The 27,163-nt window shown below is 37.9% G+C and overlaps 1 protein-coding gene across 2 annotated transcripts in view; it reads right to left on the bottom strand.

Annotated features, from left to right (window-relative positions):
- The window catches only part of LOC109624059 (gamma-aminobutyric acid receptor subunit alpha-2), a 35,079-nt gene continuing 7,916 nt past the window's right edge, over positions 1 to 27,163 (bottom strand). For both annotated transcript variants that reach the window (XM_020078561.2, XM_069531872.1), the window contains exons 4-10: positions 24,231 to 24,298; positions 20,925 to 21,145; positions 19,064 to 19,146; positions 18,034 to 18,177; positions 6,173 to 6,325; positions 4,761 to 4,963; positions 1 to 3,188 (exon numbers count right to left, since the gene is read on the bottom strand). In XM_020078561.2, the coding sequence (XP_019934120.1) occupies positions 2,880 to 3,188; positions 4,761 to 4,963; positions 6,173 to 6,325; positions 18,034 to 18,177; positions 19,064 to 19,146; positions 20,925 to 21,145; positions 24,231 to 24,298 (1,181 nt within the window). In that variant the 3' untranslated portion in view covers positions 1 to 2,879. The remainder of the gene's footprint in view (positions 3,189 to 4,760; positions 4,964 to 6,172; positions 6,326 to 18,033; positions 18,178 to 19,063; positions 19,147 to 20,924; positions 21,146 to 24,230; positions 24,299 to 27,163) is intronic.

Below are 27,163 nucleotides of genomic sequence, written 5' to 3'. Positions count from 1 at the left end.
AAGAATTGAAATGATGTGTTTTATTAGAAACTGTGCACTGAATCAAGCATCCACCTCGTGAACAATCATTTAATCTGGAATGTTTAATATTCTATCAGGATGTTGGAATAAAAACTGAGCTATAAATAATTCTATCTGACAACAAAATCAGTAAAAAATAAATAAAACTCTGATTTCATCTTCATGCAAAGTTTGACTCAACAATCAAATTAAGCTAAACTGAGTGAAAATATTGAAGCAAAAATCATATCGCTTTATGTAAAAACCTCTTGAATATGGCTACTGATATGGGGCAGAATATGATTTGTCTCATCAACATACAGTGAACATGGCAGAGATTGTGAAGGAGCAACTGTATCTTCTAGAAAACAATAACAAGAACTTTTTTACTTTATCTAACATGATTTAACGGATATCCAACCACAACCAAACCAACCTGTCCCTAACCTCAACTAAGAGCTTCGATGATTTTTGTGTCTCATGCTCAAAAAAGTACAATCATTGAGTGTCCCTGTTATTTTGTTGCTGATGAGGAATGTTTATGGCTTTTGAGTTAGTCCAGTTTAGTGTAAACAGCAATTAATCTGTGATCTATGATCATTTTACTATGAAAAAAAAAGCTCCCAAATTCTGCCTGCATGCTTTCACTTGGGCCAGCTCCTCAAAGTACTTGCAGGCAGAGTAATGTGACTATTAAAAGTATTTCTACACATGATTCACTGAAGTTGACACGGGCACAAAGCAGGTTTATGTTTACAATCCTATGCTTTAGTACCTGCAACTATTTCAAAAATATGTGGTGGGATGCTGAAATGTGCCTGAAATAAACACTGGATATGGATAGTGAGCATAAACATGTAACGGCAGTTGGCCACACCGCTCTACTTAACACCAACAAATCCACACTGTACTCCAGAGTTATTCCCACTGTGGGAAAGCCAATACAAATCTGTGATTCACACATTTTAAATGAGTTTTCACACACTGCTTGTATAAGACTGACTATGTACATATAAACCTAGCATATGCTGTATAAAACTATTTGGACTTGAACTTTGCAAAATTAAATAAGTAAAATAAAGATGTACAAATAAATACAAATATATACACAAGAATAAATCGTGATTTTTAATAATATTTGTTAGTGTGCTTGTGAAGTAGCAAAGCTTTTTATTTGTCATGTTAACAACACTTTTACTATTTTTATTGATAATCTTTAAAGCCAATTGATACATGTGTTAGGGTGAGAGGGGGAACCCATTATGACGGATCTACAGAAAATTATCCCAAAAATCTGCAGCTTTATGTTGCTTTTCAGCCCCTTGTAGCTCATTGTTGTGTTTTGTCATATTTACTGTTCGTATGTGGAGATTCCACCACTCTCCTCAACCTCGTTTCAAGCTGTTCTCATTTAATTCAAGTAAAAACTGGCAAAAAAATTTAAGAAACAAAAAGTTAGCTTCCAAGGTGAAGAGTTAAAGTGCCAGATATCATTGTCAGTAGTTGATGGAGACCAGAACTGAGATAAAAGAGACTGCTGAACCTGACAAAAAATAAAAACTCAATGGAATAATAATGTTATCCTGTGTCTATTAGATGCATAAATAGTCATGTTGTTGCTAACATTAGCTAAAAATATAACACAACACTTCATCAGTGTTGCCCCTAAGTGGTCAAAAAATTTGAAATGCATTTTCAAGTAGTGAAATTTTAGATTTTTAAAAATTGTAGAATTGTTCTTTACTGATAAAATTCTGATACATTACAAATTGAGTTCCTTGACTTCCACTGTAAATATAATTCAAATATTTATAATTATATTCAATTATTAGTGTTATATTATAAATTACAGTTATAACAGTTACAACCTGGAGTTACATTCCTGTAGAAAAACAAACTGACTGTACAACTCCTTCCGACTTGCTTTCTCAATATTAAGTATCGGATGTGTTTTTCTAACAAAACTTAGCAGCACATATGTGTAAACAAACCAATCAAACTTTTGTCTTTTCCATATGTCACAAACAAAGCTTAAATATATCAAGCATTCATAATTGATCTTAAACTTGGCTTTAGTTTCTCTGAACACCCCAACACACAACCGTGCATCTTTTAGAACCTTCTCCTGCCTTTTCTTCTCAGTATGATATTTTCTCTTTGCTATTTCAGATACTTATTCTCCTATGATCCCAAATGACATCACTGTTGTGATGCTGGCAGCACTACACATTATCACAAGCACACTAATCCAATTTTTTTACAGCCAATTGGCTGTGTGTTTCAATAATTCTGGAGGCCAGTGTGTGATTCCAGTCCCATACCTGTAGTCATAGATAATAAAACAACTTTTACACTGTAACAATATTATACATGTGTGTTTTTGCATCGGCTTGGACAGAAAAAAGCCACTCTTAGATGGCACAGACAGAAAGAAACATGATATAAGCAGTCCTTTCACTCAAAAGAAAAAAATATATATAGTGTAATATCAAGAGAGTGGCCATTACCAGGAAACTCAACACATGTAGAAGTAATCTTAAATAAAATGTATGTGTTAATGTTTATGCAATTACTCTTCTTTTTTATCTGTATGTACAGTGGCCACATACTGTAACTGGAAACATACTTTCAAGGAAATATGCACTCTAACCAAAGTAATCACACGATATGTCACCATGAAACCATAAATATAAATTTACGTACACATTTACAAAAGCCAGGCTTCTCAAAAGTGCGGCAGACGGTGTAGAAAACAGGCGGAGATAGAGGATCACACTGTAATCCAGGACTTTACTCTGCAAAGGTATGTGTACACAGTTGCTGGAGGTATTTGGTTCGTCTCTTAATCCCCAGAAACAGAACCTGTCAGAAGTTGGTCTTTAATTAGAGGGGACCATGTCCTTAATAACAGGTTCTCTGTTTAAGTAGGTGGCCCAGTAGACGAGATTGAAGCTGCCAAACAGAACCGGAAACAAAATCCTTGACATCCTGTCAATTTTGCTGACGCTGTTGAACGTCTTCTTCGCGTCTGGCACTTTCCCGTCTGCTTTGATTTTGTTGGCATCCATAGCTCCACCTTTGGCGATGGTTGGAAGTGTGCCTGAGTCCTTAGTAATGTTAGGTGCGTAATTGGCCACCGCTACAGCATAGGCATTATTCTTCTTGGCGACAGACGCTCTCTCTTTTTTCTGTTGAAACAGGACAAGGATTAGTTGAACCGTAAAAATCACTTGTCACCAACTAGCTATTAGAACACATGTAAATGAAAAGGTGCTGTGGCAATGAGCAGGTCCGTAATGGATGAGATACATTTTGCAGAGTCTGAATGAAGGACAGCCAAGTTTAATATGTCAACAGTTTGTTAAGGACGCTCTGTAACTTTCTTATTGATTTTTTAAATACATTTTTCCAGTTACATAACTAGGATTAAAACTAGGCAACAACTGTGCATGAACATTATCAACATTGACATTAATGATGTTCTTCTGTATGAGCCTATATTGGTATCATTATATAATGCAAACTTAAGTCAAACTTGTACATGAACTGGTTTGCAACACATTATAACACCTGGACATTCTTTATTTGTCTCCTAACATCTAAACATGTTTTCATGTTTAAAAATGAAAGGTTATGACTGAATTTTAATTTAAATGAAAATGTAAAATTATGGCCAATTCCTCTGACTTATGGTACTTTCCCCTGATGAGCATAATGCTACATTAATAACTCCGCTGTCTGACTCAATGGATGTTCACTGTGGGTGTAAGCCTGCCATTCAGTACTTATTTCAGGAGAGATTCTCCTCCCCTTCGCTTCCTGCTTGTTCTTCAAGACAGGAAACATGATCAACCTCTGAGCTAAGAATCTACATGCTGAAAATAGCAAGTTTGGGGGAACCTCTGCCAAATATTGTTTTTTGTGGTCTTTTGAGGTATTAAAGATTTTAATGACTGTGTTCACCTACTCTGTGAAAACTATATTTCAAGAGCGCTGTCCTGGTGCAAATTCAAAGGTGGATCCAGGAGCAGGGCTGGGGGGAGGGCACTGGGCCCATTTGAAGTCTGATTGGCCATCGAAGTGCCCCCTGTCCTCTCAGTAGCCTTTTTTCAATAAACTTGTCACTTGCAAACCATACAAACAATAAATATGACAATATGTTAAGAATGATTATTTTCTAAACTTTTGAGGACACAATGTTCTTGAACAAGGAACAGATTTTAAAATACACTCAGTGATGTGTGTCATTGACACTTTCTTCTTGGTTTCTACTTGACAAATGACAAATACATTATCACCGTCGTATACACTAGACTGGGATCCACTCCCCTGAAGCAGTTTGGGCATTAAGTGCTTTGCCGTGGGGCACATCACAGTTAAATGAGAAGAGTTCACTGGTGGCACTTTAAGGCCTGAAACAATTCCTCAGAAATGCTAAAGCTGGAGCACTAATTACTGCTCTTGTTCTTTCATGCTTGCAGTCTAATGTATTGAGTTGACACATCACACATTAACCAATGTTCTTATGTTGTAGACTACAGAAGCAATGTTGGACAGATTGGAGCTGAACACTTCTCTGTGTGTGGTGGTGGTGGTGGTGGGGGGTAGCAACAGCCATCATCACGGTTCTCCTTTGCACCCAGGAAATGTTTTTAAACCTCCGTTCTTAAGTGTGCATGTACTGCCTTCTTCAGTATGATACTAATGAATTATTTTTGAAAATGGAGCCTGTCAGAAAGACATGTTTTTCTCCTCATTACCTTGTCAGTCACAACACTCTTTCCATCCCAGGCCCAGCCGCGCTTTGTGAAGTAATTGACTGTGGCAAACTCAATCAAAGCGGAGAAGACAAAGGCATAGCACACGGCAATGAACCAGTCCATGGCGGTGGCGTAAGCGACCTTGGGGAGGGAGTTCCTTGCACTTATGCTCAGCGTTGTCATCGTGAGGACAGTAGTTACACCTGGAAATACAAAATTAAAACAACATTTCATTTGATCACTTCACGATGAGGAAAACATTATTTTGTACAATACAGATACAGTGTATACAAAACCAATGAAATCATGTCAACGCATTAAAACTTTCACCTACTCTACTTACTGGTTCCACTCTTTTCCTCTCAAAGAATTGGATCTACTAATTTATTCTTTAATGTCCCTCTGTCCTGACAATGTAGGGTTATAGCCTGCCCTCCCCTAATAACCACTGACCTTCAGTGATACTTCAACTGTTTGGTACATTTGATAGTGATGTGTTGTTCACAAACAATATTTTTCATTCGTCCACCCAGTTGTCATATTTCCATCGCTGCCGATCAGAGCTGATAAAAACCTGTGTCTGCTGTAAAGTCATCTGACCTGGAAGTTAACACTGATTGTATCCATATGCATTGCAGACAAAAGACAGGTGTTATGTGACCAGTGGAAAAATGGACTTCATCGTGACTTCTCTCCCCTCATTCTTTGTATTGATATAGCATTACATTGTGTAATTTCTATAATGCAGATAATTGACATTAAGCAAGTAATATGCGGCTGTTATACCTAGTCCACATGTGCAAAGAAAATGGGATTTCTAAGTGTGATTCTGATGCTAATCTTATTCTTTCATGTCATTATCATTATGATAACTTCACACATAAACAAACATAACCCCTGTCCCCTAAAACATTTTTTTAAAAACAATGAGCCATCTCTTGCAAAGGAACAAGGCCATAAAATCCGACTCCCTTCAAAAAGCTGAATTCCCCTCATTAATGTTTGGGTTTGTTTGCCCATTTTTTTAATGTTTGTGCCTTTGAGCTAACTGGTCTGAGGTCATTGTTATTAGTTCCACTTGGCTCACACAGAAGTCCAACAGCAGCTTGTCCAACTGGATTGAAAAACCAGGCCTCCAGAAATGTCTCTTCTTTATTCTTTATCCTCTTTTTTCCTGCCCACAGTTTGTCATCAAATTCCAACCATTTGCCACATTCATCCCCCACGCTGACAAAGGCTGGAATGAATTCCATGTGCAATCGTGCGTGTTGAGATCACACATTCATAACACACTGGGCTTAAATTACATTAGTGCCACTGGGAATCAGGGTCTTTCAATAAGATACAGGTTCATTGCCCCAAAATGAATAAATAAACGAAAAGAAAAGAAGAATATGGTCATTGATACTTACCAAACACAGTCCTGGCTGGCACTGATTCTCTATTCAACCAGAAAGACACTTGGGAAAGAATGACGGTCATGATGCATGGGAGGTAAGTCTGGATGACAAAGTAGCCAATCTTCCTCTTCAGATGGAAATGAGCTGTCATCACTGTGTATTCACCTGTGGACACAAGACACGACGTCTGCTTAAAGCACCACCACTGCTTCTACCAATTATAATGTGGAATTTTAATCAGCTAATGCAGTTAATGATGAACTGATTTATACAGTAATATATGCATCTGACTCTGATAATATACACAATGTGTGTCTCAGATGATTTAAAAGATAGTTCACCGAAAAATGAAAATTCACTCATTATCTCCCTCACCTTTATGCTGATGGAGGGGTGGGGAGTCTCAGGGGAAAATAGTGTGGCAAAGTGACCCCTTCTTCAGATGTAATAAAACAACAGAAAAAAAACAGAAAATACTACTGGTGTGGTGTCATCCAAGTGTCTACAAGCCCCCACATTCATGATCGAACTCTAAACAAGGTCATTTACACAATGTTTTTATTTCCAGTCACTGAAGCAACAAGGCTAGCTGACGTAGCGATGCAAACGTGCACTCCTCACTTGCCCTGGGCGAGAGTGAATGCGGTTTTCCGGTGTGTCCGTGAGAACGTGAATACGCCTCTGAGGAGGATGTCAGAGAACATTTAGGCTAAAAACATGTAAATGACACAGTTTCCAGTTGAATTTGAATGTGGGGGCTTACAGACTCTTGGATGACACCACAGGAGCAGTACGGAGGCATCTTATGTTTTTTCTGTTCTTTTTTTAAGCTCTGAAAGAGTAACCACTTCCTTCAATTGGATTGGATTTGGCTGCAACACTGTTCACCCCTGAATCTCCAAACATGGACTCAAACACCCACCCCTCCATCAGCATAGTGAGTGGATAATGAGTGAAATTCATTTTTCATTGAACTATCCCTTTAAAAGAGTATATAGTCCACTGATTCAACTGTAGAACATTGTCTCACATTGAACAGGTAAAAATGCAGACATAATGCAGATCTGTCTGGAGGCACAAAAGTTTACACATATAAAGTAATATTCTCCCCATGACCCATCAACAGTGATTGTGATTTTTTTCCCCTTAAAAGTTTTGGGAATCCTGGACTTCAATTTTGGAATCTTCTCATTAGCACACATTGTCTATATGACCAACAATTACATTTTTCACTTTGCTATAGTATATCAACATATAGGACCCAAAGCATCACAAGACACATCACAAGACTTGATAACATCAGCGTGATTGCAGGCTCCAGAGGGTTTACCTCACTGCAAAAATACTCAATTATATTATTTTAATTATAATTATTATTAGTAATCTGTTTTGAATTTCATTAATTTTATTCACCCCAGTTTTCCCTGCCAATTTTCTTGTATTATGTATTGATACAAAACCACATTTTCTTAGTGATAGCCCCCATATATATTTATTGCTCCTGAGTTTATTTCAAGAGCACTGAAAATGAGCATCCTTGGTCTAGTTTCATGAAGTCAATGAGATGTTGTAAATCTCTTTTGAATCTTACTGCTTCAACATTGGCCTCAGCCCCACTGTTTGGTTAATCAAAGGAAATATTGTTATTCTAATAAATGAGAATGTAATCCTTCCACTCTTTGCCATACTAAAACATTGCAACCTAATGAAAGCAGTGTTCTTCTGGATTTCTTGTGGCATTATGAACATCCCTTAACCTGTATTTCATCAAGCAAAACTATCAAAGAGGTTTTTTCTCTAAGAGGCAAATTACTGCACACACCACCACCTGACTTAAGCCGTTTTCAGTCATACAGTTTGTCAGGCAGGCAGAGACAGGAATTGACATATTAACCAGAGATCACATGATTTTGTTAACAACACGCTCTTATCATCTTTTCATCACAATCTCTCGAGACATCTTCGTTGGTGTCTTCTGTGTGTGTCTTACTGCCTTTTCACCAGGAGATATTTGTTTGTTTTTTCATTTTTGGGTCTGTCGTGTGTTAGAAGTGTGATCCACCCCCACTCGCTGTGGGGATCCCCTTCTGTGTTCTCACATCGACTTCTCCTGGATTTCTATAGATTTAATACAAGGAGGCCATCTAACTCGGACTTGGATTTGCATTTGCACCTCCTCTGGAGAAGCTACGGAGGGACTGCGGAGTTCAGTGTATGTCTGAAAGCAGCTTTTGTGTCCGTGTTATTCAGTGGAAAATTACATTTTGACGTGATAATCTTAAAGAATGCAGCTTTAATAAACCAGAGCAGTCTTAGACATTGATTAGGCTGCGCACTTCAACATATTTGATAATCCATTCGTACATGAAAAAGTAGGCAGAATGATTTCCTAGCCGTCGACCAAAGCCTAATAGCTGACAAGGCCGTGAAACAGTGCCAATGCTGCAGTAGCAGGCAGGCCAAATGGAAGATATCTCAAAGAGAAGCCAAGATTAGACATGAGAAGAAAAAGATGTGTTACCCATGGCAACAGAACAGAGAAACATAGCTCATTTGCTGCGATTCTGAAATGAAGGCCTTGATACACACTGCCACTTGGCAAGAGGAAAGTCCTTTTCAGCAGTGGGAAGAGGGGGGTTGTCAATTCCAAGGACTAATCCCAAAAGAATTTTTATTTCTTATAGCTGTAGTTGTATTGCCTGCATTTCTAGCAGTTACATGAGGACTAAAACTCTCTGTGCCACCACACACACATGATCTCAGACACTAGAATTTAGAGGAACTGAGTACACCCTCAGCACCCTATGGAGCTCTATATCTTCTGTAATTTAATTTGCATGCCAGCCCTGTTGCCTGTGTTGTGGATAGGGGAGGACAAAGCCAGGAATCCACTGGATGTGGCCGCATTTTCTCCAGATGAGCTTGTGATTGCTTCACTCTGAGGGAAGACAGTAATTACAGCATGAAGATGGTAATCGTGTAGTGTTTTCTACAGATGTAGGAAACAACCCCTATTAGGAAAACCTCTCAGGACACATGGTTTGATTTAAACTGTCCGACAGAGGGACACAAACTCACACCACACAAGCTTTGAAAATGAAGACATAATGGGAATTTATAAGACAGAGATAATGTGTTAATTGCTGTTAATTTTGTTTTGAGAGGCTTTTTATGTCAGTTATCTTCCGTATATAGGTAAACTGAATTAATTGGTGATAGTGGATTTACTTACAAATGCAAGCATTGTTTGAAAGAATACATTAAGGGACACCTACAGCCGTTAAGCACTGCACTTCTATAAAGGTGGGAGGCTTACAAGAGACACACAACAACATTATAATCAGTGCAGCGGGGGATAACATATCCTAACTCAAGGGGTAAATCCAGGGTCCCAGTTAAAATCTTATTGGCCCGTGAAGTGCCCCTGCCCTGACAGTCTTTTTGAATAAAATAATTACTTCCCTCTAACCTTTACAGAGTGCTTGAACAAGGAACAATTAAAAAAATATATATTCACCGTGACTCAAAAACTAAAGAGCAAACTACAAAAGCAAATAAAGAATGATTGAAATGTGCACCTTACTGAATCAGAAATTGTGCATGGATGTTGGTCATATAATTGTGTAAACTTTATGGCCCCTGATTAAGAAAAATATTTGGTTCGCTTAGTCCCAACCCTCTTATGTGACCAAGCATTTTTTGAATAAGCGTCCCTACAGCAGCAGGAGATATGCCACAGAATGATTAAATGACTAACCCTAGGCATTGTGCATAGTTTCCCTTTATCTGCTTACTTGTTGGCTCAGTCAGACATTACACAGACATAAAAGGGAATCCATTTAATGTCCGGTTCAGCTGCTTCAAATATTTGTGTTTACACATACAGATCCTCGGGGTAATGTCTAGAAAAGCTCTTGGTTGCAGTGCATGTCTAAAACAGCTTTTGTCTGTCACACAGTGCACAGTCTCCGTCTGGGTAACAAGCTCCAGCTCTGCATCTGTTTTCTATGTTTGTCCAAAAACTTGTTATATTTGCTGCTAGGTGCTTTCTTGAAAAAAATCTAATACTAAAGAGGTCACATAACAGAAACTATTTGTACATCCTGAAAGGGCAACCACTCACTCACTCACTGAGAAAAACCTATACAGTTCTTTTATAATCTAAACCTTTTAAAGCCAAAAAGCTTAATGTTTGGCCACTAGAAGGCAGACAAAAATCTAAATAATCTGACACATATTTATCCACTCCTCAAAAACTGCCTACTTACACATGTCTATGGTACACAGACAGAGCAATATCAATTCAAACATCAGCAGAGCTGTCATTGTGATATACGAAATGTTTTTATGAATAATTGTCTGAACTTAATGGTAAATCCAAACCTCCTCACAAAACCATTTTTTAAAGCAGCTATAATCAATGCTTTATACTAACAATCGATCACTACTTGTATATTTGTTAATGCTTATACAGTATGTAGAAGGAGTTGCTTATGCCCCTTTCAACTGGTCAAAAAAACCACTAACACCCCTAACATCTGGCTTTTGACTGGAATGGGAATGGATACAATCAGCCATCACTCCTGGGTCAAATGACTTTGCAGTAGACAGGTTTTTATCAGCTCTGGCTTTGGTCGGCAGTGATGGAAACATGACAGCCCGGTGAACGCGGGGATTTCCTCTTCTCCTTCAATCTAGATGCTGACGCTGCATTTTTTCTGGGCAATGATATGAAGAGCAATGAATCATGGCTTGTAAATAGCCATGACCTTTATTGTTTTTTACATTTTTGAAACAATGTGCAACAGCTATTTTTTCTTCAAATCATACAAAATGCAACTCTGGGAAAACAGCACTATGAGAGAGCTTCCCAGTTTTCAGTACATTTGTGACATTACATTACTCACCAGGGAAAAAACCAGAAAGGCTAACTCTTCTACTGGCGACGAGAAAGGAGTTCATTGTCTATTTTTACAGGTTATCTAGCAAAAAATGGCGTACACCTGCTAATTTTGGTGTAAAAGAGGTATTAGTGACAAATCTACATAAAGCATCTAGCATCTCTAAGCAGCTGTTTTGACTTATTCTCACCAGTTGGTACACAAAGATGTTTCAGTTAAGGAAATACTGGACACTATTTTCTCAGCATCAAATGACAAATATGCAAAATTTGCAAAGACCTGGTAGAACAGGAGTTGATGCAGAGCAAAAACAGAGCTGAAAAGAGAATGGATATATTTATATTCACCAGGAGGCCGGAGACATGACTTCAAATGAATGCTAATGTTATTGTCTATCTGCTGGACATGTAAATAGGAAACTGTTTGCTCACATCTTCACCATATTGATTTAAAAGATGTTAATACAGTATGCGCTGTACTTACAGTGTTGTCACAAGGACAAAATAGGACAGATTATTTATCTAAAGTCCTCAGTTCAATCTGTGATAAAAAGCGAATAACAATAATCCTGCTGCTGGGACGTCATCTATTATACATGTGTACGAGGCAAAACATTACTGCATTCGTTTGTGTTCAGTCATGGATTTTTCTGTGCGATGCGTGCAGTTACACAAAAGTACAAAAAAGTAACACGTCGAACATGACTGTGTGACAAATAAATGTATGGCTGAATAGTGGGATTTTATGTAACAGTGTTTTGATGCGTTCGTAGGCTTATGCAAGATGTCCGTCCCTGTGAAGCCTGAGAGCACATTCATTCGTGCCAAATGACCTAGTTTGCAAGTACGCTACACCAAACACTGACACACTAGTAATGAATGATTAATTTAAAGTCAGCCAATCAGATAATGTGGAGTGACTAGTTAAACAAGAGGAGCAGTCACTGGCAGACATGCTGCCTTCCACTGAAGCATCATACAGCACTTAACCTAGATAGGGGCATTTAGTGCATGAAAGGATATTCTTACTCAATGAAATTGAAGCAGGGATTCCCTTGATAGTGAAATGCAGTCACTCGGGAAATAGTGTATACTGGAAATTGATACCTAAAGGGAGTGGTGATGGAGCTCAGGGACTCAGCACTTAAGTCTGTTTTCTGATACATGCACTTTTTTTCTGGATGCAGTTTAAAAATGTAAAAACTAAAATTGTTAGAGTTTTATTTATGATTTCTAACTTTGTATTACATGCATTCATTATTTTTCAAATTGAAAAAAATTCAATTAGGACAAAAATCTCTTATAAAATATAGAGAACAGGTCTAGATTTTGTGCTTTTTTGATGCTTTTGCCCAACATATACTGAAATATCAATTTTCAGCATAAAAATAAAAGTTCCAGGAATGAAAACTGGGGCAGCTTTTAAAAAAGAAGGACTCACTGTGCGTACTGGTGAACATAAAGAAAAACTCCAACTCAACAGAAGTGCTTTGCAAAGAGCAAACCACCTACTAGACAATTATTGTCTGGAGGTGATGATCCTTTATGGTAAATATCTTCCACCAGGAATTTTGATGATCATCAAATGTGATTTCTTTAAACCATCACACTCAAAATTCACGTACCCACTTTGATCTGACTTTACCCTCTTTAACAAAAGCTTGCTAAGTTGTGTCTGAAACAAGTTTAATCTTACTCTTCATGTCCTATAGCCATCAACAAATCAAGTTGTTTGAAAAAGAAGAAAAGGTCTGCCCTCCCAAGACTCGAATAAACACTAATGGTGGGAGACATACACCGCTTAGGCAGAGATGATAGTCAATAGTCAGAAGTTAGCGAGCGGGTCACAGAAAAGTTTGCCTGTTGTATAGTTTATCTGCCAGAATGTGAGAGCTGATTGGAGGGGGTGTATGGGTTGCATATTTTCAAAGTGTAGCTTGCTCTTGCTAGGTTTTCCAGGATTACCAACCCTATCTTTAAAGGTCCATACCTGTAGCTTAGCATTTTTTAATAAAAACATTTATCAAACTAAAAGCATGATATAGATATAAAAGGTATTTATCTCTGCCAAGAAAGTTATGTTTTTTATCAGTTTTTGTTTGATCGTTAGCAGAATTACACAAAACCACTGGACAGATTACCAAAAAACTTGACAGGAGGCATTACATTTTGATGTGGATCCACATTCATTGTCTTGAATATTGCTAGATTTACAGTTTTCAACATTTTTCTTGTATTCTCAGACAATCATTTATGTTTAGGCGAGTGATATTTTTGAGTGTGTATTTGGTGCAGATTGCAATAAAAACCTGGATCTAGTGAATTCAAATATCGTAAGAGGAATTTTGAGTGAGGTATGTGCTCCACTGAGTGCCATTCTAATTCAGTAATGTTATGAATACTTTTTGGACAAAATGGACAAAATGTTTTAAAATAACGATGCTCTCCCTATAATTATAGCATGCTTACACATTGATCACTGCTATCATCATCATTATCCTGTAAGAACTGTTTTCTAAAACCCTTCTTCCATCAGATTTTCACCAACTAAGTAGTATAACTAAAATTAGATCAGTGCTGTTTCTCAGTGACACAGAGGATCGTAAATGCTTTCAGATCTACTGCCACATCTTTTTTTTACCTGACTTCAACAGCAAACCATGGTATTTTGGCTGTGTGGCTGTGTGAAATACTGTCAAATATTTTTACCATAATATTCATTACTTATTACTTGTTAACCAGACATTCTCAACCTGGCTGTTATTCCATTTAAAACATTCCTTTTTATTATCTTATTATTATTCCTACTGACTGTCTTGCCTCTTCCTAGAACCAAATGACTGCTATATTAATAGGACTCACTTTATGTTTCCCTATGAAATAGCCTGAATTTTGCAACCATCATCTCTATTAGTACCAGAGCAGATAAACCTAAGACACGATAGCATGAGGCACTACTAGAAGAAAAGTCTTCTCTTTCTTACAGTACTTCGATAACTTGAAAAATATAATGGTTGTGTAACTATCATAGCATAATGTGTACTACATGATTTATTAATTATTTGTTTGATTGTCTTAAGATTGACATTATTTATTTATGAGTCCATTTGCTTTCTTTCTCTTGTTTCTATGTAACTAATGATGGTAGGGGTGATATGTTGTGCTGGTAAATACCAATTAAAATAATGCAAAAAAAGAAGAAGCATTTTTAAATAGATATTAGTCCATGAAAATGAGGCAGGTTGTAATCTTTATGTGTATGAGTTTAGAGGCGATGGCCGCTGGGACTTTCTTCTCCAAACCTCTCAGACTGTTTCATATGAATAACTGTTGGAAGAATTTAACTAATAGAGGTCGAGATTTGAGCAACACAGCACTATTTTTACTTTCCTGTACCTTTAACCATCGTGTGACCCCTCAGATTTAGCCTGTGACCCCTTGAGGGCTCTTTGAAGCACTTCTGAAGCCCCTTGCTAAGCCCTTTGTGACTTCTGTTTGGAAAAATGCAATATAAGTACTTTATGATTAGTTTATGCCTATGTTACTATGGCGACATGCACTGTTACCATGGCAACGTGCACTGTGTATTTTTAGGTTCTTTAGGGCTTCAGTCAGTCGTTATTATCGTCATATGTAATAAAAATCTTTGTCTTTAGTCTTGTATCCACCACGTATAACAGCATCTTCACTCTCTGCTGCATTTGTTATCCAACCTTCTCAGCCATCAAATCTCACTGCACTGATCTGGCGGCCTATTCAAAGACCATCTTGTTGGTTCACTCAGTGCTGACGTGTGCCTGCTGCTGTAACTGCTGCTCCACTCCACCCATCCTCCACCTGCCTCAGTTCTGCTCCGTTTGTATGCACCCTGGAGGGCATTTATTTCTTAGTTAATAACCACTGGGGGGGTTATTTTCAATGGTACCTGCATGTTATTTATCACTCCGCTACATATTTCATTCTGCTGCACTGTGTTGCCACAGCAGGGAGCCTTTTCTGAGAGGAGAACCACATTTGCTATGTGACACGGCAGCTGCCGATAGGATTACACTAAACATGAACAGAAAACAACACCAGGTAAATAACAAAAATGCTTCTCCTGAGCAGATCTCACATGTTAGACATCTGTCGTACTTCAAGTGTTGTAGCTGAAAGGACCCTTTCAACTGTTCTTTGGGCCACACTTGTTTTCCAATTGCTTCAGCCATTAACTTCAAGTTTTCCTCTTCTACTCAGAAAACCAGACGGTAACAGCACATCATTCCGCTGTCTGCTCTCATTCTCTCTCCACTGGCTGTCTGTTGATTTATGCACTGATTACAAAGTCTTATTTCTGACTTAGAACATATTACATGGCCGTCACCATTGATTTGATTACTGCCATCATATAATCTCCTGTCACTGTGTGTCAGATTCTTTGTCACTCCCAGCGTGTGGAAGAAAACAGCTGCCAAGTGTCTCTCATCTCTGTGTAAAAAAGCTTGCTGGTCTCAAAGTGTCTCCGTTTGATCTACTTCCTGGAGAATAATGGTGTCGTTCTCATTATCACACACAGAAACACTTAGTCTCATATATACACACTCGAAATCTGGCCCCATTTCTTGGCATCTATAGTGTTTGCATAAAATGTGTTGCTTCTATTTTTAGGCCTCATTATCTCTTTCTATTATATTACAGCCTATTTTCCTTTGTATTTGTTTTCTGTATTCACTTTGTGGCCAATATGCTTGTTAAAAAGTGATTTATAAATGAGTGTAACTTGACAGCTGATTGCCTTGGATAGAGCATGAGGAACAGATAGTGTGCTAAGCTCCAGTCCCCTTGGTTACTGTTGCTATACGCCTGTCGAGCTTTCTGTCAGAATGGCACACGTGCGGTTTGTCACAAAAGTGACAGATTTAGCCTTTCTTAGCATTGTCTTCTTCAAACGAAGACCCTCAATTCCAAAAGCAGGCCTTTTGTTTTAAGTGGGTGACCACGTCACCTCTCCCATCATTCCACCAAGTTTTATGGAAATCCATCCAGTTGTCTTAGTTTAATCCTGCTAACAAACATACAAACCAGTCAAAATACAAACGACAGGGGTGAAAACACAAACTCTTTGGCGGAGGTAACAAAGAGTAGTACAGAGCTGCTAAAGTCACTCTTAACTCTGACACATTATCTTTGAATGACTAGGAATGCAATTTATAAAGTTTTAACTTGCTTGAAAATTTGCCAGATGTCACAAAAACACCTGGAATAATACCTCACTCTTATGAACAGTTTATCTCCATAAGCTGCAGCTTCCATTTGAGTTGAAAAAATTGCTTTAGTTTTTATGGAAAGGCTTAAATGTATCGCTCTTACTAGACCCTGCAAACGTGGAGAATGGTGGAGAAATCCAATGCCTGAAACACCTGAGGCCTTGTTACTGCTGCTAAGCTATGATTGGATAATCGCTAATCAATCCCTCAAAAAGGTAAAATAATTTCTAAAAAGAAGCACTTTCCAAACAGTTTTTGATGTTCATTTACCATATATGTTTGAGAACATTTTCTCTCCCACCTTCCAGTCCATGTTTAGACATAACCAAAGTTAATTATCCTGTCCACTAATGAGCTTGTCACTGTTGGATTCACTTGCTAATGTGAAATGCCCCATTTTCCCTGCACACACAGTCATTCCCTCTCTGGGCTCAGCACATAGATTTTCTTTGTCATTTCTTGCATCGCTGCACTTTTGTGAGACATTCCTGTGTCTTTGGGCACCAGCAGAAGACTCTTAAATCACAGAGGAACACAGACACCTTTCTTTTCTCCTGGAGATCCTCTGTTTGTGTCTCTGCCACAACACACAGATGTGTTCCCTTATGTTTAGTTATGCATCAGCATCTGTCGCCTGTCTTTATTGACATCCATTTAAAACCCATCCGGAGAAACAGCCCTGCATTTGAACACAGCAGCAGCTCACCTGCCATGTTGCTTTTGGGTCTGCAGGCCATGCTAAATGCAGATTAACAACATACAGAACAAAGTAGAGAATTTATGATGGGTGAATCTAGAATCCCTGTTTTGTTGAATCTCTGTCAAGCAGTGGAGGCAAGAACAATCGTTTCTCTGCATTGTTTCCAGCCAAATGAGTAACATAAAGACAAAACTTAACAAGCGTGTCACGGCTGCTCCTGTAACATGTGGGAGGTGGACAAGTCCGACATCCACCCAAACAGGCACAAAATACTTAGTGTTTGGAAGTGAGACAACAGAAATATTTCAGATCCTTATTCAACAAAACAAAGCAAGTCATTTTCTCATTACTGGTGTGTTTGCACAGGTTATGTTGCAACAGGGTGTATGAAGTCATTTTTCAGACATGAACTAATATGATCAACACAGTGGCATATTCTCCAGTTAGAGGCGTTCACAAACACACAGAAATCACCAGAACATTCAATTGAGGAGTGGTACCTGGGTAGAGCCTGCAGAAGGCAGGACATGACAAATAAGTCAAATGTTTTTATTTTGTTAAAAGCGAAAAGCTGTCAAATCACTTTTTTTTCCAAGTTGACATTTCTTCAGCATCTTCTACATGTATACCACCTCTTTTTCATCCTGAGATATTTATATTACCATAGTTTTTTTCATTTTTCTTAGAAACATCGCTAGTGCGCCCGCTCGCTCACTGTGAATCCTCTGGAGGATCTCCTGCTGTATTTTAACATGAGCTCACTCAGACATTATCCAGACATTTTAGAAGGGGGCTGGCAGGAGAAACTCTTGAGAATGTCAGAGCATCTGCCTCTGACATTTGCATTCTCACAAAATGCCCCTTTGGATGATTTCGAGCGATTATCTGGAGTTCAATGAAGAACTAAAACCAGTTTAAAAACACACAAATACGCACTTGTGCTCTTTGTTCCAGCTAGCAAATACTATATCTATAAACTCAGACTATTTTGGTCATAGTTTTGAAATTAATTTAACATAAATCTTACCTGTACTCGACTTGATAGTTTCTTGTCCGACTGTTTGCCCAAGCAGGTCGTATTGGTTTAGACGGGAGCTCTCTCCTTCCACCACCACAGAGTCAGAGGCATTACGAGTCCAAGCGTATGTCACCTCTGAGATTGTGTAGGCATCTTGAAAAAAAAGAGGGAAGAGGATAAACCCATAGGGGATAAATCTGGGGCAGCCGCGGCTGTTGATGATTTTTCGAGAAATTATTTCACTGAGCCAAATGAAAAGCCCCTGCTACATTGTGTTTGATATTGGGTTTCTAGAGAAAAGAAGATACTGTAGAAAGAGAGAAAGAAAAAAACACTCAGTGGCTGAAGATGTATAATGTCAACAGGCGATCGATGCATTGTGACATTTGCCCTTTTCAATCAGTCAGAGCAAGCACTGAACGTGAAATTCGAAAGCTTGTAACGGAAACAATTGATCATTTCTTTTAATACAATATATTCAGTTATTGACATATGCTGCCAATCATGTCGTGTTTTATGTTTGCAACATGGTTTTAAGAGATCAATGTAGATACTGTAGGTCACCACCAAAATATATTAATGAATGTGATAAGTCAAGGCATTTCAGACATGACCCACCATATACTGATGCTCTAATTATAATTTACTTGTTTTAAAATCAATATCTTAAAAGCAGCTTAAAGCAAACAATTCTTCATCCAAATGTAAAGAAGCCATAGCAATGAAAGTGTGATTAAAGTCGATTTCAATTCACAAAATAAAAATATTTGGATGAGTTTTTCATATTTCCTGGTGACATTTCTGCTCAGTCTATAATCTCTCAGTCATTCTGAATCTGTATCTGTTTAATTGCTAATGTGTGTTTTGTTAAAACTTGTCAGGCCACTGCCAGAAAACTGAGCCATGCATTCCAGGTTCACTCGGTTTTTAGGCTGCTGCTCTCATGCCAACCCGGTGAGGAGAAAAAGGAAAGAAAAAATAGAAAATAACATTTTACTTAAAAGTTCCCTCAGGCACTACCATCATCAGAGTTACTCACAGCTGCCAAATTTTAGTGGACAGGAATGAAAGTCCATGGGGAAATCCTCCAGATGCATTGGGCACTCTGCATGCACAGTTAACCTGCATCCAATTCACAGAAAATTAAGGAGACTTTGCAAATGCATGAAAAGTAAACAGCACAGATTAGGCACGGTCTCAAAAAAAAGAAGAAAAAAAAACCTCACAAGCCCCATGCACTATTCAAGACGCTTCCCATCTGTAATGCCTTGAGAAAAAAATAATTCATCTTAACTGTAATCAGCAGAGCAAAGTAAATAAGGTACTGAAGAGTCCAGCATGAATCTGTATGACTGTGGTGTGAGACTGCAGGTTTGCTACGTGATAAGAAACTACATTGTGTGTATTGTTCAGACCACAAGCACAAAATAGCTTTCAATATTTTATCTTGAAATGAATGTTGACAAAATGATGCAAAAAAAAAACACAAGTTAGATTACATTAGAATACATCAGAATAAACAGGATTTTCTGTCTTCACTGGAAGTATTTCTCTAAGGCTCTCATAAACGATAGAACGTTTTTAAATAACCATAACCCAATGACCCTGTTGGGAAATAGGGTTATTAGGTTTATTGTCAGCTGAGAAGACTGATACGACTCTCATGTCTATGCACAAAATAGCTGTATCCCAATTCAATTCAGGGGCTGCTTCCTTTGGAGGACGTGGTCTACATGGCCCTCAAAGGAAGCGACCTTCATGGGCTGTGTAAACCGCAAAGGCCGAATCAAAATGAGACAGTGTTGTCTATGGAGAATTTCCGTGATTTGCATCACCAGCTTCTCCCACCTCCTCTCTGTTGTCTCCTAGCAACAGAGCTGCAGTTAGAAAAGACAAGAAAGTTTTATTGCCCCTTGGTTTTTTAACGTGTATACCATTAGCTGTTAAGTTGAGTTAAAGTGTGATATTTATATTTAAATGTGTAGGCATCGGAGGTTTTGGTCCCATCGCTTGTTGCCGCCATCATCTCTTTAAGATAAAAGAGAAGTGCTATAAATCCTGAGATAGGGCCTGAAAAGGATCAGCCTGTTGGAGCCTATACTGCTCAGAGAAAAGAGGTCACATTCGTCGCTCTCAAATTCACTCATTCAAAATGGGACATCCTAGTCGCGCTGCTGGGACGCAATCGGTCTTCAAATGCAAACGCCAAAGGAGGTCGTCCCTGAATTGGGACACAGCTAATGTGTAGCTACAGCCAGTAGCTGGCTAGCTTAGCTTAGCACAAAGGCAGGAAACTGCAGGAAACAGTTCCCCAGCACCAGCTAATTTGTGTAGTCCATGGAAAACATTTTATATGAAAAAGCAATGTTGCAAATTCTCCCTCAAAATGTACTTTCACAGAATGGCTTTTTACTGTTTTCGCCATTACTTAAGTTTCTTTTATCCTTTTCTTGTGCCATTACTTTTAAATGATGCTGTATTGTTTTAGATTTTAGATTTTGTATTGTATCATTTGCTGTCTTTGATTTAAAATGACAATGTACTAGTTTGTAGTTTTCTGGTTTATATTTGTCCTCTTCGCGAAGCACTTTGAGATAGCTGCTTTGAAAGATGCTATATAAATACAGTTAATATGATAAATACAGGTTTTATAATGTGGTTTGTGTATTGGATTTTAGGTGTGCTCATCTTCTCTTTTTAAACTTAAACTGATATTTTGTTCATCCCAAAAAATTTCACTAGGTGTGCATGCTTTTCCCTACTTCAGTTGGCTATTCAGCCACAGTCTGTCGGTGGTAGAATCATATTTAGCATACAGACATGAGGGTGGTGTCAATCAATTAAAATGCATGTTTTTCCCACACAAAAATCAACTCAGGACATGTCTCTGCGTGAATTACCTCATGGTGTACAGCAGCGTTCCATCATCTTTGATCCTCAACAGTTTATTAGGCATGGTCATGTTATGAGCCACAGACTTCTTCCCATTATGGAAGAAGGTGTCTGGAGTCCAGATCTTACTCGCCATCAGGTTGTTGAGAGGCAAAATATTCATCGGTCCATTGAATTTCAACCTCTCATCCTTCCAGCTTTGCCGGAAAAAAACATCTATGGTGTACTCCTATGGGCAGAGAAGACAAATGTGTTAAACTCTACATCTTAAAGGTTTTTGCTTTTATTTCTTATAAATCAGCATTCACATGTATTAAAATGATTCTCTTCCTTCTTAACAATGGGAAGGAAAACATCTCTCTCCAGCGCTGTGCTTCATGGGAGTCTACAAGCAGCAGCTCTTCACGACTGACTTCACCTGCCACTTTAAAACCGGGGCTCTGCACGACTTTCTCTATTTGTTAAAGCTCCATCAAGGTGAGCCCTGTGCTCTCTGTGTACCATGCTGCTCTTTGAGCCGCTGTTTTCCGTAGCTGGCTCTGAGGCCAAGACAGCCCCTTGACCTACAATTCTGTGTTGTTAAAAAGAAACCACCCGAGAAAGGATTTAGGGCAGAAAGCACTGCAGTGTGACGTGTGTGTACGTGAGCAAGTGTGTGTGTGTGTTTGTGTTATTCACACACAAATATGAGTGAGAGGGAGAGATGCATTCTCCAGAGTTTTTTTTGGAAAACCTTCGACATTTTGATCTTGGGATGTTGAAACAACTGAAACCAAGACTATAGCAGCTCTTACACTAACAAACTAACTCACACTAGCTGCTTTATTACTATTTGGGTCTTGTTTCCTAGTTTTCTCCATCTTTACTTCTGGTTATAAGATATTGTTAAATCCACTATAGTAATATGTGAGATATGGTTGAACATGTGACATATGACAAATATGAGCAATCAGATGATCATACAAAATGTTGGTCAGTGGTGGAATGTGACAAAGTACAATTTTCATTTATCTTTACTTTACTTAAGTACATTTATTTACTTTTCACTTTTACCCCACTACATATTTAAGCAAATATCTATAATTTCTACTTCACTATGAAGCACTGCATTACATGTTCACTATTTTGTTCACTATTAAGTAAAAACGTTAATATGGTACTTTTACCTGAGGACATTTTGTCTGATTATTCATACTTTAACTTCAGTAAAATGCTTGAGTTATTTCTCCACCACTGCTGTAGGCAAATAGACAAACCAACTTTATAATGAATATAAACCAGTTTATTTGAAGTTCAAATGAATGGTCAGTAATAATCCCTTATTGTTCAATTAGGCAGAAGCTTAAATGAAGCTTAAAAAGTTAAAGCTGGAAGTGGGTCTGTAAACTATGATTGAAACAGATGGTCACATGGTAACTGTAGTTTATTTTGATTTATCCCACACACACCGTCCTGCTGCCAGAAATACTCAAACTACAGTGCCCAGTTGTTTCAGGAAATCCCATTCAGAGAAAGAAAAAAAGAAAGATACTTGTACAAGGTATAAATTGGCAAATGAGTCTTGTGTATTAACTCTGAGATATATTATGAAATGGACTAATACATTTCAATTTAACAATACATTTTTGTATTTTAATATTCAAAACTAGGAACTTTTTAATCACTTGTGTGATTTATGCAATTTTTTTTAATTTGTATTTTCTTATTTGCTACATGTGATACCCTTAACCCTAACCCTAACCCATTTTTGATCATTTTTATAATTACGTTATTAATAGTACTACCATATTATAATAAATTGATGATGATTAAAATGATTGTATATTAATTTTGGTTTATATGGTTGTTATTCATATGTGTTCACCCAGGGCACAATACAAGCTAGAGCTGGCACTGCTGATCGTTTCATCAACATCTGATTCTTACAACATCTGAATTATTTTTACTGAGATCTTCAGTTGGTGATTTTTGTTTATCCAAAATCATTGCATGGTCACTACACACACCGCACCTTGTGTGTGCTTATTTCTAAAACTACAGCCGATAGGTAAAAGCTTTTGGGGCAATTTGTTTAAATATACCTCCAGCCTCTTTGCTTGGCTAATGCTTGTGAAGCTAAATTCAATATGTTTTCTTCCTTTTCTTCCTCTTCTCTAATTATTTTTTCCTTAATTTTCCAGCTCTGGCTGTCAGTGGTCCGACTATAAATCTCATAAATCCTATTACGCATCCACCTCAGCAATCAGTTGAATTGCTCTATAGTGTCTGAATAAATCAATCCGGTCACAGGAGAATATTTCATGCTGTTGCTCATTTTTATGAGACATCTATCTGGGCAAGAGCAGACTCTCAAATAAATCATATATATTTTGCCTTGTGCAGTATTCTGCTAAACAATATGTTCATTTTAGTGATGAATAGATAGTAATATTAGAAATTTGAAACCTGACTGAGATTATACCCCACTGATCTCACGATATGAGCTTCAATGACTGTGGCTAACTCGGTAATGACCTCTTTATGAGACGATGTTTTCCTCTCAGCTGTTTGCCGTCCATCCATCTGTTTATTTTTTAAGATATTTTAAGACATCAGAGATGATTTCAGAGAAATGTAGTGGACAGGTCAATCTTAGGAAAATGTGTCAATCAAATGTAGGCGGTGACCTAAATGTGCTATTTAAATAAGATCCTTTTTATTTTCTGGTTTAAAGGATTCACTAGTCCATCTCCAGATGTGTTCCGCATTTATGTCCAATCGTGTGTCTTCTAGTTTACATATCTGTCAGAGACCACTGCATCATAACTGTTAAATCAATAGATCAATCACTTGGAAAATGGGTCTTCAGGAGAGGACGTTGATAATATGATGTGAAGGTGGGGGCTCGTTGCAGAATGATAAACAGGAAGGCACAGGATAAACAAAGGAGGGACTTGAATAACAAGAGGACTTTCAATAATTTATAAGATGAAAATTGTCAGATGAATAGACATCGTGCTGTAGTGGGGAATACTGGTCCCACTTCAGCATTGTGTGTGTGTGTGTGTGTGTGTGTGTGTGTGTGTGTGTGTGTGTGTGTGTGTGTGTGTGTGTGTGTGTGTGTGTGTGTGGCCTGATAGAAAGAAAGAGAGATAAATACATTATGAAAGGAGGGGGGGAAAGCTGTGATGAAACTGAAAATAAATCTAAACAAGTGTCTTTTCTTCCATTGAGTATGAACAGGCCGAGGTGTTGTCCTCTGAATGTTTACACAACCACACAGATATGGGTGAATAATTAAACACAATGAATGAATGTCCGGTATCTGCTCTCACCATGTCTGTGTCTGAAACTGGTCCAAAGCTGGTGACATAGATGTTTGTCTTCACCTCAGTCACCCTGTCTAGATAAGAGACAACATTTAGAAAAATATTAGTCAAAATGCTGCTAAAAGAAGAAAAAAGAGAGTACTCTGTGCTATGAGCTTGGTTTTCTTATCATCTTAAAAACAGTAACTTAATACATGGTATTGTCATTATATACTCTTGTTTTTTTACACTAACCTGCAGACAGTACATTACACAAAAATTACTGGACAGATTACAATGGAACTTAGTGTAAAGATGTGTCAGGGTCAGGGAAGAACTCAACTCAAGTTTAGCGCAGATCCTGATCAGAACGCAGATCCAGGAATTTGTTTTTCTTTAACATTGCAAAGGGTGCTTTTTAAAAATATCTTCATTGATTCCTCAGAGAATTATGTGTGAATCTTGATAAAAAATTCAGTGTGCCAGATTTAGTTGAAAGGGATTTATTGGCAGAAACTGAATATAAAATAATCCTATTGATGTTTTCATTAGTGTGTTTCATCTAAATTGTATGAATTCTTTACCCTACAATGGGCCCTTTTTATTGAAATACTTAATTTTTATCAGGAGCAGCTCATCTTTAAGTTGGCCACCATGTTTTTTACAGTCGTCCAAACTAAACAAACTAAACACATTTTGAGTTTTAATGACAACTGAAGCTGCCACAGGTTCTCTTTCATGTTTGGAAGGGGAGGGTGAGGTGAGGGGTGTTCAGCTGCAACATGCAACTTCACCACTAGATATCACTAAATTCTACACACTGAAGCTTTAACTATTTAATTTATTTTCAAAGTAAATGTACCAATCAGATGGACACTATGCTGTGTACAAACTCACTTTACCTATACATCACTGTGTAAACCAGTTCATGGGCAGCCCTTGTACGACTAAAGTAAGTGAGCCACAGTGACATGTGAGCTGGGATTTTAAGCGTATAAAATTGTCCTAAATGTTCAAACCGATCTGACAGATAGGAAGAGCAAAACCTCATATGCTTCCTATTCAAGTGATAATGTTAGACTCCATCAGGCCTGCTGCTGCATCAGGTCCATTTGCTTTTGCTACACTCTGTCTCTTTCAATAATTACTGAAGCTGGATCTCTCATGCTCGGCCAATTCAAAAAGCTTTCACGTTTTACTCTACACTCTGTACTACAGTGTCAAACAGTGTCTTACATATGATCTGAAGAGATCATTACTCCTAAATAAAGTGCTCTCATGCATGGCGAGGCGTTGAGCCATCCACGTCCCTGTAACAAGACATATTACGGAAATGCTTTCTTATTCATAAGGTAATGTAAATCAAGAAGAAGTGACAGCTTGTTGGGGGATTGGTGCAATTCATTTAGCATGATATATGGTGGGGAGCTTTTATTTATGCTAACCAGGCCTTTGTATGGGATTCAATGATCAGGCTTTTACATTAGTTTCACTTATTAAAAGAGAGAGCTTCTTCATGTAGCCACACATGAAGCAGCAACCCAGTAAACCCTTGGTTAACATCTTCTTCTGAAAAGACATGGTGCATTTTACCATGGTAGGCTTAATGTAACTTTCAACACTGAATTTATCCAAATCAAATGATTCCACAATGTAGTGTACAATCGGTGGTCAGTAGCCTAGAGCTAAATACCATCATGCATCATGAAGAGAGAGAATTATATGTGTAGACAGGAAAAGCAAATTATTTTGGTATCTTACATACCAAACATTTCCTCCTCCAAACAAGTCCATGTGGTTCTTTCTTTGGAGTAGAGTTTTTTGCACACTCTTTTTAAAATCCTGATACTCATGATAATGTGGTGTTTATGAGCTGAAAGAATTGTGCTGTTTTTGTGAGACCTAAACTAAAGCATTACTTAACAAGATGCTCCAAATTCCTAATTTTAACACAGGTCAGAGAATGATTTCACAATTTATTTTGTTCAACAAGTACTAAGTTTTATGCTATATTATATCACCACAAAAAGACAACATTCATTAAAATGAATATTCATCTTGTGGGTAATATGCCAATATTTTGTGTCATGTTGGTATATATTGTGTGGAATTCTTTTGAACGGCCTTAAAAAGAAATCTCCTCCCCTGCCTCTGTCTTGGTTCTACAAAATGGTTAGCATGCTTGTTTTCATTTGTAATATGAAATGCCCAACAAAGGTGAACTGACCAACACATATCTATTCAATCAATTTGACAGAATATAATTTTTGTTATTGCACACACACAATAAATCACATATCTGTATCAGACCCTTCACTTGAAAAAAAAAACTATTAATAAAAGTAATCCACCACCACATGACAGCTACAGTCCAGTTTGCTTTGCATGAGTGGAGCAAATTTACAAGCAAAACTAACCACATTTGTGCTAATGATGCATCCTAGCAATAGCAAACCTGGGAAAGCACATGCCTCTGGGAAAATATAAGTTTACTATTAACAAACCTCCGGAGTGCATTTGGCGCCAGGGCATGTTAGGGCACTTATTTATAGGATCAAGGACAATACTTAAAGTTCATTTGTTCAGCAAGAACAGTCATACACATGTGCTTTTCATGTTATCTCAGTCATTTGGTACAGATGGGACTGCTGAAGCACATGTGCATCCCACTGTGCAACCATCCAAATATCAGCTTCTCTGCTGCCAGTTTGGACAAAGACAAAGAGCATCAGCAGAAACACATTGGTGGAGAAGTGGATAAGTCAGGGAGGGTGAGTGACATCAGCTCAGAGACATGAAATCTTTATAAGCCGAGCCTGATCTGACTGTGTTGATCAAACTATCGTATGTTTAATGACAGCCTCTGTAGAATGTATAGTACCTACTGCTGATTACACCAACACAGCAGTGATTAAAGAAAGTTTATTACTGTCTTTTTGATTATCTTTATAACCTGCTGT

The sequence above is a fragment of the Paralichthys olivaceus genome, chromosome 9 (assembly GCF_024713975.1).
Source record: "Paralichthys olivaceus isolate ysfri-2021 chromosome 9, ASM2471397v2, whole genome shotgun sequence".
NCBI classification, from domain to species: domain Eukaryota; kingdom Metazoa; phylum Chordata; class Actinopteri; order Pleuronectiformes; family Paralichthyidae; genus Paralichthys; species Paralichthys olivaceus.
This window is presented reverse-complemented; position numbering and strand designations above follow the sequence as displayed.